The sequence below is a fragment of the Odocoileus virginianus genome, unplaced genomic scaffold (genome assembly GCF_023699985.2).
Source record: "Odocoileus virginianus isolate 20LAN1187 ecotype Illinois unplaced genomic scaffold, Ovbor_1.2 Unplaced_Scaffold_3, whole genome shotgun sequence".
Taxonomy (NCBI): Eukaryota; Metazoa; Chordata; class Mammalia; order Artiodactyla; family Cervidae; genus Odocoileus; species Odocoileus virginianus.
In genome coordinates, this window is record NW_027224265.1 from 1746790 (window position 1) to 1765999 (window position 19210).

The 19210-nt window shown below is 40.7% G+C and overlaps 1 protein-coding gene across 3 annotated transcripts in view; it reads left to right on the forward strand.

Annotated features, from left to right (window-relative positions):
• Nucleotides 1-18244, forward strand: part of NREP (neuronal regeneration related protein) — a 33311-nt gene extending 15067 nt beyond the window's left edge. For all 3 annotated transcript variants that reach the window (XM_070462364.1, XM_070462363.1, XM_070462365.1), the window contains 2 exons: nucleotides 10686-10763; nucleotides 16483-18244. In XM_070462364.1, the coding sequence (XP_070318465.1) occupies nucleotides 10686-10763; nucleotides 16483-16608 (204 nt within the window). In that variant the 3' untranslated portion in view covers nucleotides 16609-18244. The remainder of the gene's footprint in view (nucleotides 1-10685; nucleotides 10764-16482) is intronic.
• Nucleotides 18245-19210: the final 966 nt, after the last annotated feature.

Sequence of the window (19210 nt, forward strand, 5' to 3'; positions counted from 1 at the left end):
TCATTGAATAGCACAGTAACTTTAGAACAAGAAGAAAGAAAAATTAGCATTCCTGGTGAGTAGAAATCAGACTTCTTATACGAAGGTGAAATGCAGTATACCTAAAATTACTCAAACTGGCTAATAAAAGCAAGTCTAGATGTTTCCTATTAACCTTGGAATGTGCTTGGAAAAGGTCCTGCTAATTCCAGATGTCTAGTATTGGAAAGGGTATCAAGAGCATGACTCATTTGTGGCAGAGAATACAGTTCAAAAATTCACAAGTGCACTCGGGCCCAATATGGTTTTCTTTTCTTCCTTATGGCGTTCCTTGGTCATTCTGTCCTTCAGTCTTTTGCTGTCTTTCTTTCTTCCTCTCTTCCCTCCCTTCCTTCCCTTTCATCCTTCCTTCTCCTACCATAAAACTAGGAGAAACATTGCAAAATGTGGTGTTTCTAATTTCTTGGTTGCAAATGAAAACCAATTTATATAAGGGAGTAAGGTGGTCCAGACTTAGAACTCAGATGTGTTAAGTAAATATTTACTCTGGTTCCACTCCAGGGAGGTAAAAGATTTTATTAACATATTTGTTGAGGTCACGGGGCTAGGAAAAGCTTATGCTGTGCTTCAATGCCTAAGGGGCCTTTTTTTTTTTCTTGCTAGTTAACAAAGGCCAGTATTTTTTATCCTGCTGAAAAGAGCAAATGTCTTATTTTTGTGGCCTGTACTTTCTTATTGGTCACTCACAAACTGCTTAATCTCAAACCAGAGTTTTAAAAAGCTGCTTTATTTTTTCCCTTTGTTCAGAAAATCTCTTCTTAGATATCCTTTATGAGATTTGTTTCCAAGCTTTTTTCTTGTGCTTTTTCTCCTGGTTTACTTTGGGCTGTTATCAGCTGTTTGTATTTTGTTTTGTCTTCATCACTGAAAAGAAAAATCGCCCATTAAAAGTCTAGATTTGAAGTGTTGAACTTAATTCCTTGAGTCCAGTCCACAATTTGGCTCTGCTTATCGTACCAGGCTGACCTCCAGCACAGGGGAGGGTGCCTTGGCAGAAATCTGAGAATTCCTCGATCAGTAACTCCCTTTTTTGGATTTATGGAGCCTTTACGTGGATTGCTTTGTGCTAAGCATGTTCCTATTGGAAAGGAATGAGGCTGGGATAAGAGGAGTTTGCACAGCACAAAATGTTTGCAACTGACCTCCGGTTCAGCGTGCTGGGTTCACCAGCTGCTGTTGCACCCTGCCTTGAAGCACACGCCATCCAAAGCCCCCAAACTCACATCATGAACAGTTTCAAAGAGTGGTGACAAAGTCGGGTAATGTTAACCTTTTGTGGCTTGCTTCTGACTTGATTCCTTGCCCCTCTTTAAGTCTTTGTTTTTATTCTTAGAAATCAGATTTAAAAAGACTCAGCAGCCAAATGGGCAGAATATTATATTGTGGTACAGAATGACTGGGAAAGCTCTTTGTGCTGATGATTAATTTCACTTATAAACACTTTCATTTTGTTGCCAGTGAGGAGACTTCCTTTTCCTTTCTCTGCCTAGTTGAAATCTAGAAATGAAATTCCACAGCTGTCAGGCTCCCACATATTCATCAGCAGCCTCTCAAGATGGCTTCACAACAGGCAGAGTGAATCTAGAGGATCCCACTGTTAAAACTGAACACAGCTTGTTTCAAACAGCCCAGCTCACAAAGGAAAGAAATGAATCTTTTGCCTGCCTGACGTGTCATCATGGGCATTAATATAATCTGCTGCATAATAAGAGTAAAATGTGGACATTTTCTATGCCCATAGTAAACATCTGCCCCCAAAGCAAAGTTAATTCAATGGGCTTAATTGGCTTGTGTGCTGTGAACCACAGTTGTCTCCCCCACCCCCATTTCTACAGGTGAAGAACTTATCAGGCCATAGGAAACCAAGAGTGTCAGCAATGTCCTAAAAGACCATCCCTTCCTTTCCAGTAGGAGGGCATTTGTGGTTGAGTGCAATAGTCAAGTGTTTGTAATGCTTTCTCTGCAATTATCCATTGGTTACCACAGCGAGCTTATGTGTGTGTGTGTGTGTGTGTGTGCATGTGCACGTGCACACGTGCACACTTAAATTAGATCCCTGCATGTTTCACTTAGTTCTTGAACCAGAATGTTTGCCAACTTAGGGACCAACTAACACATTTGTTTTACTTTCTAGAATGTTCAGAGATGATGTCCAGTATCTGAATGACCCAATGTTCTGCATATTTTTCTTTTTGTCTTCTAGTTGCAGTGCATTTTCCCCACTGTGTACTCCATCTCCAAGCAGCATTCACAGGGTTAGGCAGGTCTCTAGAGAGACAGCTCAGCGCATCATCTTTTGGCACCATCTAATCTTTGATGTAATACTGTTCAGAGAAAATGATCCTTGTAACTCATTTATGGTTTCAGTTTACATTCTGCCCTCTCACATGACTGGTCACACCTGGGAGCAGACCAGCTTTTGAGGGAGAGCTTAATAGGGCCACTTCAAAGGGTATTTGCAGAAATGAAGTGCATGTGTGTGCACATAAATTCTCCTATATTACAGTACTGGGTTTCATAACCTCCCAGCCCATTAGGCAGAATAGAAGATGTACACAAATGCGTGCATTCGCGCGTGTGCACACACACACACACACACACACACACACACAGTAATTGGCAGAGAGATTATAAAATATACTCCTTTGCTGCTCAAAGAATTAATTATGCACATTGGACATCTGCTACTCTGGTTCACTCTTCTAATTGCAGGGGGTGGGCACCTATCTTTGATAAATCATAAAAGGGCCATTGTTTAAGCACATAGAACTCCACCAAGGGTAGAAAATAATTATAATTATGGTTGTTAACAACCAAGCCATGCAGCATCTTCATCACAGTTTTCTCAGAAGGTATATTAACTGGTAAAGTAAGCAACATATATATGTGTGGTGCATTTAGGCCCCAAATAAAGCCATGATCCTGCTTTTGAAGATTGTTCTCCTCTAACAGTCTCCCCAAAGAAGTACTGATAAAGACGGTAAGTGAGTAAAGGGAAATATGAATTTAGAAACAGGTAATAAATAGATATAATTCAAAATTTTCATGCAGTATGGTAGAAGTGATAGGAAGCATGTCAGTTAGATTGATTCTGTATATGGACTATGTTGTTATTCTTTAGTTGCTAAGTCGTGTCTAACTCTTTTGTACCCCATGGACTGTAGCCCGTCAAGCTCCTTTGTCCATGGGATTTCTGAGGCAATAATCCTGGAGTGGGTGTCCATTTCTTTCTCCAGGGGATCTTCTTGACCCAGGGGTTGAATCCACATCTCCTGTGTTGGCGGGTGAATTCTTTACCCCTGAGCCAACAGGGAAGCCCTAAATTTTGGTTCATTTCTCATGAGATATTCCCATGTGCTTGCATTTCTGAGATGCTCATGCCACCACCTCTAAGAGAGAATTTGATGAAGATGATAATTGGTCTTTATGAAGAACACAAACTTGAATCCAGAAAACTGAATATATGGGAAACAATTTAAGCCATGTGTCCACTTACCGAGCATCATTTGACATATATCAAGAAGAATGAGCAGCCTTGGGGTCCAACAATAACAGGTGAACTACAAAAAGATAGATCAACTTACCCTTTTCTCTGACCTACATGTCATCAGCACTTGAAAGCCTCTCAACCTTCCATCTTCCTTGGCTTGCATCTGGCAGCCTTTACATACCCTTGCAAATCTGCTCACCACCACCCTCATTTCCTCTGTTTACAGTGCTACTGGATGTCTTGCTAAATGTTGGTTTTGTTTGTTCGTTAAATCTATTGATAGATATTCTGACAACTATTACATTTGACATAACCTATACTTTTTAAAAAATTGCACCTAAAGCAGACTGTATTCATTTCTAGTCAAAGCTATGGTTTTTCCAGTAGTCATGTATGAATGTGAGAGTTGGACTATAAAGAAAGCTGAGTGCCAAAGAATTGATGCTTTTGAACTGTGGTGTTGGAGAAGACTCTTGAGAGTCCCTTGGACTGCAAGGAGATCAAACCAGTCAATCCTAAAGGAAATCAGTCCTGAATATTCATTGAAAGGACTGATGCTGAAGCTGAAACTCCAATACTTTGGCCACCTAATGCAAAGAACTGACACACTGGAAGAGTCGATCTTTCTGCTGGGAAAGATTAAAGGCAGCAGGAGAAGGGGATGACAGAGGATGAGATGGTTGGATGGCATCACCAACTCGATGGACATGAGTTTGAGCAAGCTCCAGGAGTTGGTGATGGACAGGGAAGCTTGGCATGCTGCAGTCCATGGGGTCACAAAGAGTCGGACACAACTGAGCAACTGAACTGAACTGATTCATTTCCTAGGGCTGTCAAAACAAAGTACCACAGACTAGATGACTTAACAGAAATGTACTTTTTCACAGTTCTAGAGTCTTGGAGTCTGTGGTCAGGGTTGGTTTCTTCCGAGGCATCTTCCCTTGGCTTGTAGATGGCCATCTTCTCCCAGTGTCCTCACGTGGTCTTCCCTGTGTGTATGTGTGTCCCAATTTCCTCCTCTTGTAAACACACCAGTCCAGGGTCCACCCATATGACCTCGGTTTAACTTAATTACCTCTTTATATACCCTATCTCCACATACAGTTTGAAGTATTAGGGGTCAGGACTTCACATATGGGCATTAGGGGGAACACAGTTCAGCCCATACCACATTTAAATGATCTTTTAGATCGTTAAGTGATGTTTTAGAGGATCTGTCACCCCTACTGTCCCTCTCACCTGCCCCTTGATTTGAGCCCCTAGGAGACAGGAACTCTATTTCTCTTCTGGTGGTATCCAGAGTCTAACTGTCCAGCACACTGCACGTATTTTACAAACTTCTGGTGAATGCTGGCAAGCACAGAAGTATTCTGAGTTATTTGAGAGTAAAGATAATGATTGTCAGTTGATATTGTTTCTCTTAAGTCATTCGTATTCAGTTCAGTTTAGTTGCTCAGTCCTGTCCAACTCTTTGCGACCCCATGAACCACAGCACGCCAGGCCTCCCTGTCCATCACCAACTCCCGGAGTCCACCCAAACTCATGTCCATCGAGTTGGTGATGCCATCCAGCTATCTCATCCTCTGTCGTCCCCTTCTCCTCCTGCCCTCAATCTTTCCCAGCATCAGGGTCTTTTCAAATGAGTCAGCTCTTCACATGAGGTGGCCAAAGTACTGGAGTTTCAGCTTCAACATCAGTCCTTCCAATGAACACCCAGGACTGATCTTTAGGATGGACTGGTTGGATCTCCTTGCAGTCCAAGGGACTCTCAAGAGTCTTCTCCAACACCACAGTTCAAAAGCATTCAATTTTTCGGCACTCAGCTTTCTTCACAGTCCAACTCTCACATCCATACATGACCACTGGAAAAATCATAGCCTTGACTAGGCGGACCTTTGTTGGCAAAGTAATGTCTCTGCTTTTAAATATGCTATCTAGGTTGGTCATAACTTTCCTTCCAAGGAGTAAGCGTCTTTTAATTTCATGGCTGCAGTCACCATCTGCAGTGATTTTGGAGCCCCCAAAAATAAAGTCTGACACTGTTTCCACTGTTTCCCCATCTATTTCCCATGAAGTGATGGGACCAGATGCCATGATTTTAGTTTTCTGAATGTTGAGCTTTAAGCCAACTTTTTCACTCTCCTCTTTCACTTTCATCAAGAGGCTTTTTAGTTCCTCTTCACTTTCTGCCATAAGGGTGGTGTCATCTGCATATCTGAGGTTATTGATATTTCTCCCAGTAATCTTGATTCCAGCTGTGCTTCTTCCAGCCCAGCATTTCTCATGATATACTCTGCATATAAATTAAATAAGTAAGGTGACAATATACAGCCTTGATGTACTCCTTTTCCTATTTGGAACCAGTCTGTTGTTCCATGTCCAGTTCTAACTGTTGCTTCCTGACCTGCATACAGATTTCTCAGGAGGCAGGTCAGGTGGTCTGGTATTCCCATCTCTTGAAGAATTTTCCACAGTTTATTGTGATCCACACAGTCAAAGGCTTTGGCATAGTCAATAAAGCAGAAATAAATGTTTTTCTGGAACTCTCTTGCTTTTTTGATGATCCAGTGAATGTTGGCAATTTGATCTGGTTCCTCTGCCTTTTCTAAAACCAGCTTGAACATCTGGAAGTTCATGGTTCATGTATTGCTGAAGCCTGGCTTGGAGAATTTTGAGCATTACTTAACTGGTGTGTGAGATGAATGAAATTGTGTGGTAGTTTGAGCATCCTTTGGCATTTCCTTTCTTTGGGATTGAAATGATATTGGTGATAGAATATTGGAATTATTGGAATAATTGGAATTATTGGTGATAGAAGCAAGGTCCAGTGATGTAAAGAGCAATATCGCATAGGAACCTGGAATGTTAGGTCCATGAATCAAGGCAAATTGGATGTGGTCAAACAGGAGATGGCAAGAGTGAATGTAGACATTCTAGGAATCAGCAAACTAAAATGGACTGGAATGGGTGAATTTAACTCAGATGACCATTATATCTACTACTGTGGGCAGGAATCCCTTAGAAGAAATGGAGTAGCCATCACAGTCAACAAAAGAGTCCAAAATGCAGTACTTGGATGCAATCTCAAAAACAACAGAATGATCTCTGTTCGTTTCCAAGGCAAACCATTCAGTATCACAGTAATTCAAGTCTATGCCCCGAGCAGTAATGCTGAACAAACTGAAGTTGAACAGTTATATGAACACCTTCAGGACCTTTTATAACTAACACCCCCAAAGATGTCCTTTTCATTATAGGGGACTGGAATGCAAAAGTAGGAAGTCAAGAGACACCTGGAGTAACAGGCAAATTTGGCCTTGGAGTACGGAATGAAGCAGGACAAAGGCTAATAGAGTTTTGCCAAGAGAACACACTGGTCATAGCAAACACCCTCTTCCAACAACACAAGAGAAGACTCTACACATGGACATCACCAGATGGTCAACACTGAAATCAGATTGATTATATTTTTTGCAGCCAAAGATGGAGAAGCTCTATACAGTCAGCAAAAACAAGACCAGGAGCTGACTGTGGCTCAGATCATGAACTCCTTATTGCAAAATTCAGGCTTAAATTGAAGAAAGTAGGGAAAACCACTAGACCATTCAGGTTCAGGTATGACCTAAATCAAATCCCTTATGATTATACAGTGGAAGTGAGAAATAGATTTAAGGGACTAGATCTGATAGAGTGCCTGATGAACTATGGATGGAGGTTTGTGACATTGTACAGGAGGCAGGGATCAAGACCATCCCCAAGAAAAAGAAATGCAAAAAAGCAAAATGGCTGTCTGAGGAGGCCTTATAAATAGCTGTGAAAAGAAGCAAAGCGAAGAGCAAAGGAGAAAAGGAAAGATATACCCATTTGAATGCAGAGTTCCAAAGAATAGCAAAAAGAGATAAAAAGGTCTTCCTCAGTGATCAGTGCAAAGAAATAGAGGGAAACAAAAGAAAGGGAAAGACTTGAGATCTCTTCAAGATAATTAGAGATACCAAGGAAACATTTCATGCAAAGATGGGTTCAATAATGAACAGAAATGGTACGGAGCTGACTGAAGCAGAAGATATTAAGAAGAGGTGGCAAGAATACACAGAAGAACTGTACAAAAAGTATCTTCAAGACTCAGATAATCACTATGGTGTGATCACTCACCTAGAGCCAGGCATCCTGGAATGTGACGTCAGGTGGGCCTTAGGAAGCATCACTGCGAACAAAGCTAGTGGAGGTGATGGAATTCCAGTTGAGTTATTTCAAATCCTAAAAGATGATGCTGTGAAAGTGCTGCACTTAGTATGCCAGCAAATTTGGAAAACTCCGCAGTGGCCACAGGACTGGAAAAGGTCAGGTTTCATTGCAATCCCAAAGAAAGGAAATGCCAAAGAATGCTCAAAAAAGTCATTCATATTAGAGTCTTCAAAACACCACAGGTATAGGAAAGAATGAAGCTGTTATGTAGATAGCATTTCCAATAATCTACCACCCTTTCCCAAAACCAACAAATAAAAGTTTATTCCCTTTTAGGTTTCTGTGTCCAGGGATGTGCTGAGTTCTTAAGAGACCAGTCAGGCAGGTGTTAAGAATGTAAATGAGATTCTTCTGTCTCTTTCATTTTGGGGTTAAAATTCTGACTCTGAAGGAGACTATATGAATTTATCACAAAGCCAAAATTACATTTATCTTTCATAACACCTATGATGATTACTTTATGATTCACACACTAAAAAAAATGCCTAATTAGAAATGCCTTTGGTCACTTTATAGCTAAACTGACTGACATGTTGCACAAAAGCAAATCTGAGGTATGGAAGGAAGTTTACTTAGTCGTGAGTTGCTAACAGATACTCATGTTCCTGAGTTCATTGGCAAATATCATTGGCTGTTTTTCTTTAAAAAAGGAAAGTTCTTGGAAAAAATTATAATAAGTATTGTGACTAAGTATAACAATTTCTGAGAGGCAAGCTATTTTTCCCTACAGATCCAGCCTGGGTTGCTTTAGTATTGATGCTTTGAACCTAGAAGTTAAATGCTAATGTAGTGTCATTTTGTTAAAGTTGTATATCACAGAAAAGCAGAAGAATACATATATAACATTTAGTTGATTTTGTTTTTCGTTGCATCCATGTGCCTACTAAGCTTATATATGTATTTCTAAAAATATTTTTGGTTTACAGTGAAATATTTTTTCTTGCTAATACCTGTCATGTTTTAAATTATACTTAAAGCATGCCTTTAAAATCAGTAATACAGAGATGTCATCAGCTTTTATCTGTTTATATTAAGTGACCTTACAGTGGATCCCAATCTGAGATCTCCTAAAATTTCCCAGAGTGGGATTTTGTGTGCTGTGACTTTCTTTTAAGCCTCAAAGCAAAGCATGTGTATCTAAGATTGCAGTTTTGTTTTCTTCACCCATTCCTGGTTAAAGAGAATGTTGTGGTGGCTGTTTGTCCCAAACGAGGCAGATGGTGGAATTTTACTAGAAGGAGCTGAGCAGAGGAGGGGAAAGCTGAGCAAGAGGAAGGAGTTTGAGATTGGGGGAACCACATGGCCCAGAAAGCAGGCCCAGTCCAAAGTCAGAAAACAAGCCCAGTTTTTGCAGGATGAGCTTTCCAGTATTTAAGACCTAAATGTGTATGGTGGCTGTGGGCTGGTGTAATTTTGAAAGAGAGGTAGTAGGCAGTTTGCATTCTGGAATAATTTGAGGGCATCTTTAAGGTGCCAATAACTGAAATCCCGCTTTAGAACTGGGAATCTGGCTTGAGTTTGAGCCCTATCCTGTACACTATGACCTTTCTGAGCTGCAGTTTCCTTTTCTCTGTAATGATAAGACCTAGTCAAAATTTATAATCAGGATAAATTAGGTAATGTACACAAAATTTCTTTGTTCAGTGGCATGTGCCATAAATGCTACTGGAGTTGAGCAAAGATAGTTTCTGTTAGACCGTCCCACAGAACCTGCACAGCCATCCACATTTCATGCCTCAGATCAGATGGACTGATTGGAACATTGATATCCTTGCGGTGAGCCCAATGATTAGGCTACCACATCTAGTGCTTTCAAAAACAAACCAAAAAAAGATACATAAGTCTCTTTGATAACTGATTAATGAAGTGAGATTCTTAATGTCATTTATTAAATGTAAAGCTTATTTACAGCATTTATAGAACCAGATCTGCAGGGGCTCTCATCTAATTTTCTCCCCTCCCTTCAAGAAGGGCTGTATCAAATGTAAATTAGCCCTGACAGATGGTGATTGGATTCAGTTTCTAAATTTCTTAAGGAAGATTTCACAGTTTTCCTCTCTAAATTCTTTCAGTAATTTAACAATTCTTATGCCAAGTTTTTCCTTACAGCTGACCTAAATCTGTACTTATAAGTCCTTCCTTATCCCCCTCCTCCAGTCTTTACCAGAGATAGAGAACAGCTGGCCAGCAACCTTCTTATGATAATAACCCTTTTCAGTATTGAAAAAAGAGTTACTCAGTTGGACTCAATCGCTCCATCTTGTCCACCCCTGCTCCACCTCCCCACCCCCCACCCCATCCCCCACCCCCCCACCCCCTTTTATTAACTAGTCTTGCCTTCTCTGAATCATTCATGACGATGCCGCCATCCCTTGCCCTGTCCCTGTCTCAGACCCTTGATGCTTCCAAGCAGCTGGGCAGACGTGTGGCTCTGGGGAGGAGGCAGACTGCTGCTTCCTCTCCTTCCTATGCTTTATGCATCATTGAGCCTTCTAATAAATGAATCAGGATAACCCTTAACAGTGTTGAGCGAGTACATGGCACATGTATCTCATAAACACGGAGTTCTGCAAGGATGCTAATCACAGGTTGCTTTGAAAATTGGGCCTCCCCAGTGCCTTAGTTTGCTTAGCCAGTCAGGCCATGACGCTACCACTTTGCATGCTAAAGATAACACTGATTGATATCTCTGCTCTCTTGAACTTAGTCTTGGAAGACACTGAGCTAAAACTCTCCTGAGTGTAGAGTATGCACACTGACTGAAAGAGAGAATGGGCTTCCCCAGCTTTCTAAGTTGCAATTGGGAAATAAGTGACCATTGAGGACAATTGAGCTCATTAAGCTGATCCCAAGAGGTTTCAGAGTGGCTCCTGTTTTTAATCTGAATGTGTATGCTTCTTTGTCTCTCTAGGTTTATTACCCAGAGCTTTCTGTCTGGGTCTGTCAAGAACCATTTCCAGACAAGGAAATGGAGGGAAGGCTTCCTAAGGTAAGATCTCCAGTTGATATTTTGTTAAGGTGTTCTGTTTTTTTTTTTAATATAGAAACAAAAACATCTATTCCTCATTTTAATACTCATTACTGTCTACTATAATAATCCCCTATGGCAGAAAGTGAAAAGGAACTAAAAAGCCTCTTGATGAAAGTGAAAGGGGAGAGTGAAAAAGTTGGCTTAAAGCTCAACATTCAGAAAACTAAGATCATGGCACCTGGTCCCATCACTTCATGGGAAATAGATGGGGAAACAGTGGAAACAGTGTCAGACTTTATTTTTTGGGGCTCCAAAATCACTGCAGATGGTGATTGCAACCATGAAATTAAAAGATGCTTGCTCCTTGGAAGGAAAGTTATGACCAACCTAGATAGCATATTAAAAAGCAGAGACATTACTTTGCCAACAAAGGTCTGTCTAGTCAAGGCTATGGTTTTTCCAGTGGTCATGTATGGATGTGAGAGTTGGACTATAAAGAAAGCTGAGCGCTGAAGAATTGATGCTTTTGAACTGTGGTGTTGGAGAAGACTCTTGAGAGTCCCTTGGACTGCAAGGAGATCCAACCAGTTGCATCCTAAAGGAGATCAGTCCTGGATGTTCATTGGAAGGACTGATGCTGAAACTGAAACTCCAGTACTTTGGCCACCTCATGCGAAGAGCTGACTCATTTGAAAAGACCCTGATGCTGGGAAAGATTGAGGGCAGGAGGAGAAGGGGACGACAGAAGATGAGATGGTTGGATGGCATCACCGACTCAATGGACATGAGTTTGGGTAAACTCCGGGAGTTGGTGATGGACAGGGAGGCCTGGTGTGCTGCGATTCATGGGGTCACAAAGAGTCGGACACGACTGAGCGACTGAACTGATAATAATCCATTAACCTGATACCATAATCCATAACCTATTATCATCTTGGAAATAACATGTAGTACAAAAAAAAGAAAAAGAATATCCTGATATCCTGTGACTCTTACAGTTCATATTATCTTTCTTTCTTGATGCCTGAATTCCAAAGTAAATTTTAATTTAAGAATCGTGGAACCAATTTGTCAACTATACATTTTACAGGTTTTTTTAATTTGTTTGTTCCATTCTGATATAGATAAATCCAAATATGAATATATCTAACTAAAAGATCTCTTAAAAGTATAGATGATGATAATTTTTTCTGGTAACAATACCTGACTATGTGATAAAATTACCCATGAAACAAAACAGAAAGAATATTAAAAAGCTGCTATATTTTTTCTTCTAAGTTTTAGGCCCAAAAGTATTTTCTATTAACATGCTTTTATTGCTCAGACATTTTCAGTGTGACAGTTTTCTGCTGTAAGAAAATTTGTAAAATTTACATTTTATTTTTTCAGCAGTATTTCAAAAAAACAACAGAAACATTTACCAATTTTTTACTGTAGATACCTTTGAACTTTGCTTATTAGGGTAAATTTCAATTTGACCTTAAGCAAGGATGATTGTATCTTTTACCACTGACCTGTTGATTCTGTAATTTAAAAAAAATAGAGACCATTGAAAATACAATTTCCATTTAAAAATTTCTTAAGTGTAATTGACCAATGGAGAGGACTCCCCAGCTATTACTGTCATTTCAACTTTGGTAAACTATCTTACTTGCCTTTGATGGTTTCAGCAATTTCCTACCCTTTACTGACAGGCAGACATTAGTTAAAGAGATTATGTCGACTGGCAGTTTGCACTGAGAGAAAACAGTCCTAAATCACTTTGAATCTTTCAGAGAATTTCTGAAGGTCAAGGTCGAAATCACTGGCAAGAAAGTACGTGAACTAAATGATTTGGACCCTGCCTGGGCTAGACTTTTTCTGATCTTACAGAGTTGGAGTGGAAGTGAGCTAAAATACAGGCGCTTTATTTAAAACACACTCACACCCCACCACTGCACCACCAGGGTTGCAGTAGTCTAGACATTCTTTGCTGGACCATCTCAGGGCATAATTTCCCTGAGTAGCTGAGGGTAAGATGTGATCATGGAAGGGACGAGGGGAAGTATAGGCTTTTTATGAGTGCCTGCCCCATTCAGGAGCCCAGAGTTCATGTCTTTGATACTGGTAGCATCAACCAGACAAGCAAGACTGGCCAAATTCCTCAGTGAGGTCAACAGTACCTCCGTTTCCTCTTGAAAGGCTATCTGAGTCCTAGGCCTTGTTGGCATTGAGATATGCTCCAGGGGGCTGGTGGATCCTGGAATTCAGGTCTTCTGTTATTTTGAGTTCTTTCCTTTCTAAATATATGAATAGTATTTTAAGCATAATATATTTGTCCTTTTTCTAGCTGTTGCCTTCTGGAAAAGTACATCTTTGCATAATCATAAGAAAAACAATCCTGGCTTACTTGGCCCAAAACACATTATTGAGTAACTGGGGGACTCATGTACTAACAATTATTGGCAGGGAGAGCCACCCAGGAGCACAGTCTCTGGGGGCCCCTGGACACGGATCTATATCTCCTCCTCCAGCCTTTTGGTTTATTCAAGTTCCTCAGTCCTATAGGGACCATTATATGGGGATGACGGAGGGAAATAGCACAATTTTTGCATAAAGTTCTTCCACGGTCTAACTTGTGGAAGTAAGATATCTTCCTGTCTCTTCTTTGAAATACCTCCTTCTCTTGTTGCAGAAGCTTGAACTTCCTTCAATGGGGGCAGAGATATCTTTTTTCCTTTCTTTCTCTCTGTCTCTCTTTTTTTTTTTAGTGAATAGGAGGTAGGGACTGAAGTCCAGTGAATTCCAGTCTCCAAAGGAAGGATGCACAGAACTCCAGCTCCCCAGGGTGTCTCATATCAGAACTCCCTGCAGGGTTCGTCACCACTGCTTTGCTGACCTCCAGTTACTTGGGTGGCTCCCATGTAGCATGTTAGTTTTAGGGCAGGCTCGAAGGACTGCTTCTGTCCCTCTTGCCTTAAAATCTAATAGACTGTTCAGTCCATAGTAGGCATGCAGAACGTGAATAATGAAGGAAGGACACATCTGAATATTGGGGGGTCTCAAAAGAGAGAAAAAAATACTAAAAATGGTAAATTCAAATCTGAAATAATCTCCTTAGAATTTTGTTTTCCTGGAAGAACTTCTTTCCAAATTAACCGTATCCCACCCAGCTCCCACCCATCTCCCATCCATTTTGCTGTATTTTTTTTTTTCATGGAAATATGAGAGTAGTAAGACTGAGATATATAAAGACTAACTGATGTTCTATATATTCACTTAAGAGTAAGTCTGAAGTAGGCAGTTTTAAGGCCAGCCATGATGTTTAGTGAAGTGTGTTGTGAACTTTTGATTTCCTTTTCTAGGCCTATGATAGTTAGCATTGAATTCTTCATTTGTCTAAAACTTGTTTGTCATATCCTGAACCGTGATGCTCACTGGTTGATATGGGAGGAGAAACAAACATTATTTTAAAGACATCGTGTTTCAAAGGATTTCTTTTTTAAATAGTGGGATTGCATGCCAAAATTTCAAAATTGAAATTATTTTCACAAAAGAAAGGAATTGCTCGAAATAATGCTTTTGGATACTTTTCTGGATCCTTTAGGGCATATAAATGATGAATAAAATTTTAATTTAACTTTCTGGTTTGGCCCTTTTGCATTTAATGATACCAAAACAACCTCTAAATCACAGACTAAGACTCGAACATTAAAATACATACTGAGTAGATTTTATATACATTCTGAAAATGTTACATGCTCTAAAAGTCTGAGATTTTTTAAAAAAAATTTAGATAAAACAGATGTGTAATATGAGAACACTGTACGGTAAGTAAAACTTCTTAAAACTGAATTATCTGTTACATTTAGTTCACTCTGGGGTTGCTGAGTGAACCGAACAATTCGGTTTCAAGTTGTTTGGATGTCTCTGATTTCTGAATTCTTCAGTTCAAGTTTAGTTGCTCAGTCATGTCTGACTCTTTGCAACCGCATGGACTGTACCTTGCCAGTCTTCCCTGTCCATCACCAACTCCTGGAGCTTTCTCAAACTCATTGAGTTGGTGATGCCATCCAGCCATCTCATCCTCTGTCATCCCCTTCTTCTCCTGCCCTTCAATCTTTCCCAGCATCAGGGTCTTTTCCAGTGAGTCAGTTCTTTACATCAGGTGGCCAAAGTATTGGAGCTTCAGCTTCAGAATCAGTCCTTCCAATGAATATTCAGGACTGATCTCCTTTAGGATGGACTGGTTGGATCTCCTTGCAGTCCAAGGGACTCTCAAGAATCTTCTCCAACACCACAGTTCAAAAGCATCAATTCTTTGGCGCTCAGCTTTCTTTATGGTCCAACTCTCACATCCATACATGACTATTGGAAAAACCATAACTTTGACTAGATGGACCTTTGTCAGCAAAGTAATGTCTCTGCTTTTTAATATGCTGTCTAGATTTGTCATAGCTTTTCTTCCAAAGAGCAAGTGTCTTTTAATTTCATGGCTGCAGTCACCATCTGCAGTGATTTGGAGCCCAAGAAAATAAAGTCTGTCACTATTTCCATTGTTTCCCCATCTATTTGCCATGAAGTGATGGGACCGAATGCCATAGTCTTAGTTTTTTGAATGTTGAGTTTCTTAAAAAGATTCAAATATGGTAATTTGTAGACTACAAAGCATGATTATCCCTTTAACCCAAGTACCTATATCCAGTCAAATTGGCTTATTATAACTATCCTTTTAGAACATGTGACCTTAACAAAAAGAAAAAAAAAAATAATCCCAACAGATCTTTTAAAACCATAATGGATTTTTTTTTTTTCCAAGAAAATTCCTATACTTAATGGTTAGGCTAAAAGAGACTCTTGTCATATGTTCACTGTTTTCATTCCTGAGTGGGGCATGACATCCAGTTGTGATAAGACCTTTATTTTGTATCACTGCTTGGGCAGATGGGCCTCATTGTCCTGTCCTCCTGCTGTTTGATTGTGGTGGGGATCTCCTCCCCGTGGGTGCCCAATGGGTCCTCAGTCACAGTGTATTTGGATTCTCCTAGTCGGATACACAAAACCTCACTCATCAGGATTGTGAGGATAGACTAGCAGAGCCCCAGTCAGTCCCAACTAGCTGAGTCTCCCGCTCTCCTGGCCCTGGTTCCCCTCTCGTCTCCTCTGTCTGCAGCTGCTGCCTGCCCACCCCCAGCCCACATGGTTTCCCTCCCAAACACTCCCCTGTCTTTAGTCCCCACTTTTGGCTCTCACTGTAAGGCCTATAGGGCCTGGGCCACTTGCTTCTAGAATAAAATGTTCATAAATTACATTTGTTGCAGCTGTGATATGCTTTAAATATTTTAACTATTATAAAACAATTATCCCTTTCCACCACAGTCATTCAACTCTTTAAAAAAAACAAAGCGTTAACACTCCTAGGAACACCTCTCACCCAGTCTTCTGTCAGGCCATATTTGATCCCAGAAACGGTTTTTAGAGACCTGACTTTGGGGAATGCTGCCTCCCACACGGCCGGGCTCAGCCCTTAGAGAAGCACTTGATTCTGCTGCAGCCAGGGCAGCTAGTGTTTAACGGCTTCATGCCCTCACAGACCTAATATTTGCATTCAGGTGAGCTGTGTTTAATATGTAAACTCTGCGAAATGTTGGGAGTTCAGGGGTAAAAGTCGGGAGGAAGAAGCAAAAATGCTCAAGTGGTTTTAAAAGCATGACTCAGTGTAATTCTTTGTGTGTGTGTCTGTCTGTGTGCCCTTCAGGGAAGACTTCCTGTCCCCAAGGAAGTGAACCGCAAGAAGGCTGGCGAGATGGGGGCTGCCTCCCTGACTCCACTTGGCAGCAGTGAACTCCACTCCCCAGGAACCAGTTACCTCCACTCTTTTTAATCACCTCCATTTGTATTACATATGGTGTATGGGTATTGATGAGGTCATGGTATCATATATGGGATTTTTTTCTGTGTAAATCATCAAGTATAAGAAGAAACTATGGGACTCTGAGCCTTGCTTTAGAGATTTTACAGTGGACAAATAGGTATCATCAAACCAGTTTTTAATCATTCTGACTCAAGTGAAAACGCTCAGAATTTCACACTGTGAATCCACGTTTACATCCCTTACAGGTGGGCCTTCAGGCCTGGTTTGCTACGACAATGTCTTCCACAACTCAAACGCCCTCTGCTCTCACACAACCGGTCCACTTCTGCCTTTTCACTCACACAGCTCCTGACTGCTTCTTGCAGAGGCTGAGAGTCCCCTTTTTTTTTTTTTTCATTTAGATGTAACAAGCCTAGTAGTTTATGTTCATCAATTGTCTGTATATCTCTATATTTTACCCATGTACTCTTTTGATGTATAGAAGTAGTTTGAAACTCATTGTTTCCTTGTGGTAAGTGACCGAGATGCTGCCACAGGACCTGAGACACTGATGAATGGTGCTATTTTGGACTTTCAACATGCTCCTTGGCGAGGTAGCTCTGATGGAGTTATTTTTTATTTTCATGTTCTAAGAAGGTGTTGGTACTCTGTCTCCCTGAATGTCGTTCTCTAGACTGGATTGACCTGTTCTCCTCGTGTCTTCAGTGTGGCTTTCTTCGTCAGCGTTGGAGGTTGAGCGGGCGCCCCCGCGGAGCAGGAGACCCCGGCTCACGGGCTGGCACTCCCGGACGCGCAGTCACTGTAGCGGGAGCAATCACAAAACTGTAATTTCCTTACCAAATCTCTTCCTTTCCGTAGCCTCGCCTGCCTAACTTAGTGAACGAAAAGCAATAATTTGACAGGCGTCTTTAGGTGTCTCTTTTGGTTCTTTCATTTGAAAGAATATTCAGGGGGAAAGGGGCAAACTTTTTTTTTTTTCCTTTTTATAAATGCCCTCTGGAGGGGGGGGGAAATCCCCCAAATTAGCATCTCAGTAGGAACATGAAAGTTACACCTTTCCCAAAAATTAGGTTGAAGAAAATGTCTTTACCAAAAAAAAAAATTCTTTTTTTAAAAGGCAGAGCACTCTTTTTCAACAGTCCTGATAAGCAAGGTGTAGATTTTACATTTTTGTCCTTGCTCCCAATGAAATGGATAAACAAAAATACAATCAGACAATACCATCTACTCACGGAATGTTGTTGTGTTAGCCAGTCTGAAAGCCCACCTTGATTTTTATATAACTGTCTTTTAGCTCTTCCTTTGACAGGGCAGGCTTCGTTCTGAACTGTTCCGCTTCTGACTGTTACACATCGACTGACGCATGCGCTGCACTTCTTCCTTCTCTTCTCGCTCCCCGTTGGCCTGAGTTTCCTGTGCATTTCCCCCCTACCTCCTTTGTTAGAGTAGGTATATCCGCTGTGTAAATAGAGCAAGAAACAGTATTCTGCATCTGTGGCATTTACGTAGAGTTGCAGTTGTGTACTGCTGAATATGCAGGCTTTTGTAACAATGTGATCTTTACTGATGCACTCACGACAAGTACCCAATGTATTTTAGCTATTTTAGTAGTATTTGTTCAATAAATATGCAAGCTGTATGGTAACTGGTTTGACTCATCATTGGAAAGGCCTTTTGAATACTTTCACTGTCTCATGTTAATTCATGTGCTCTCAGAGACCCAAAAGTAGATCCAAGGGCAAATATCAAAAGAGATAGAATCAGCTCTGCCTTTCATGCATTTTGCCTTCTGAGGGTTTTATGAGATGAGGGCCTAGGCAACGGCTCATTAGGATGGTATTTGTAGAGCTGCCTATGGATACAAAGGAGAATTAAACCAAGACCCTTTTATTTCTGCACTTGTGTTTTGCTCTTTCAGTGCACTCCCTCACACCTCAAAACATTCTTTTTTGCCCTTGCCATAAAGACTTACTCTGTGGGGTTTTTAACCCATACCAAAAGATACCTAACCTTGCTTCTTCATGGAATATTTGCATATACTCACAAAAGTGTATAAACGTATAAGAAAAATCTTATAAGTGGGTAGAATTTTGAGATAGAATTTTAAGTCTTGAATTCACATGTACCCAGCTACCTGTAATCTAGCAAATGATAAGATAAGCATCACCAGAACCTTCTGGAGGTTACCTGGGATGCTGAAACCCAACAATTCAGGGAATTTATTCTCTCCCTGTGTATGAGAAATGCCAGCTGGTCCTTTCTCATCTATTATCAATGAAACTTCAGTTGGATTTACAGATTAATACAAGTTGTTAAATTGACTGGTAGTAAACTCTACTACCTAGCTATTTGGGTTTCACCAGAACGGGCTAAGAAGCAGATGTCTAAGAGCCAGAGAGAGACCGGAGAGGAGCCATAGATAGCATTGCCCCAAGCTGGGAGTTCAGGCTTTGGAGAAAGGGGATCAGATGCTATCTGGGGAATCTTGGTTCTTGACACCTCTGTTTGTGTCAGGAGGGACTTTTAAATTGGGGAGTTGCTTTTGAAATTAATGCATATCTCAGAGTTTGGTCAAGATTCTTATTGTATCTTAATGTTTAATCTTATTAAG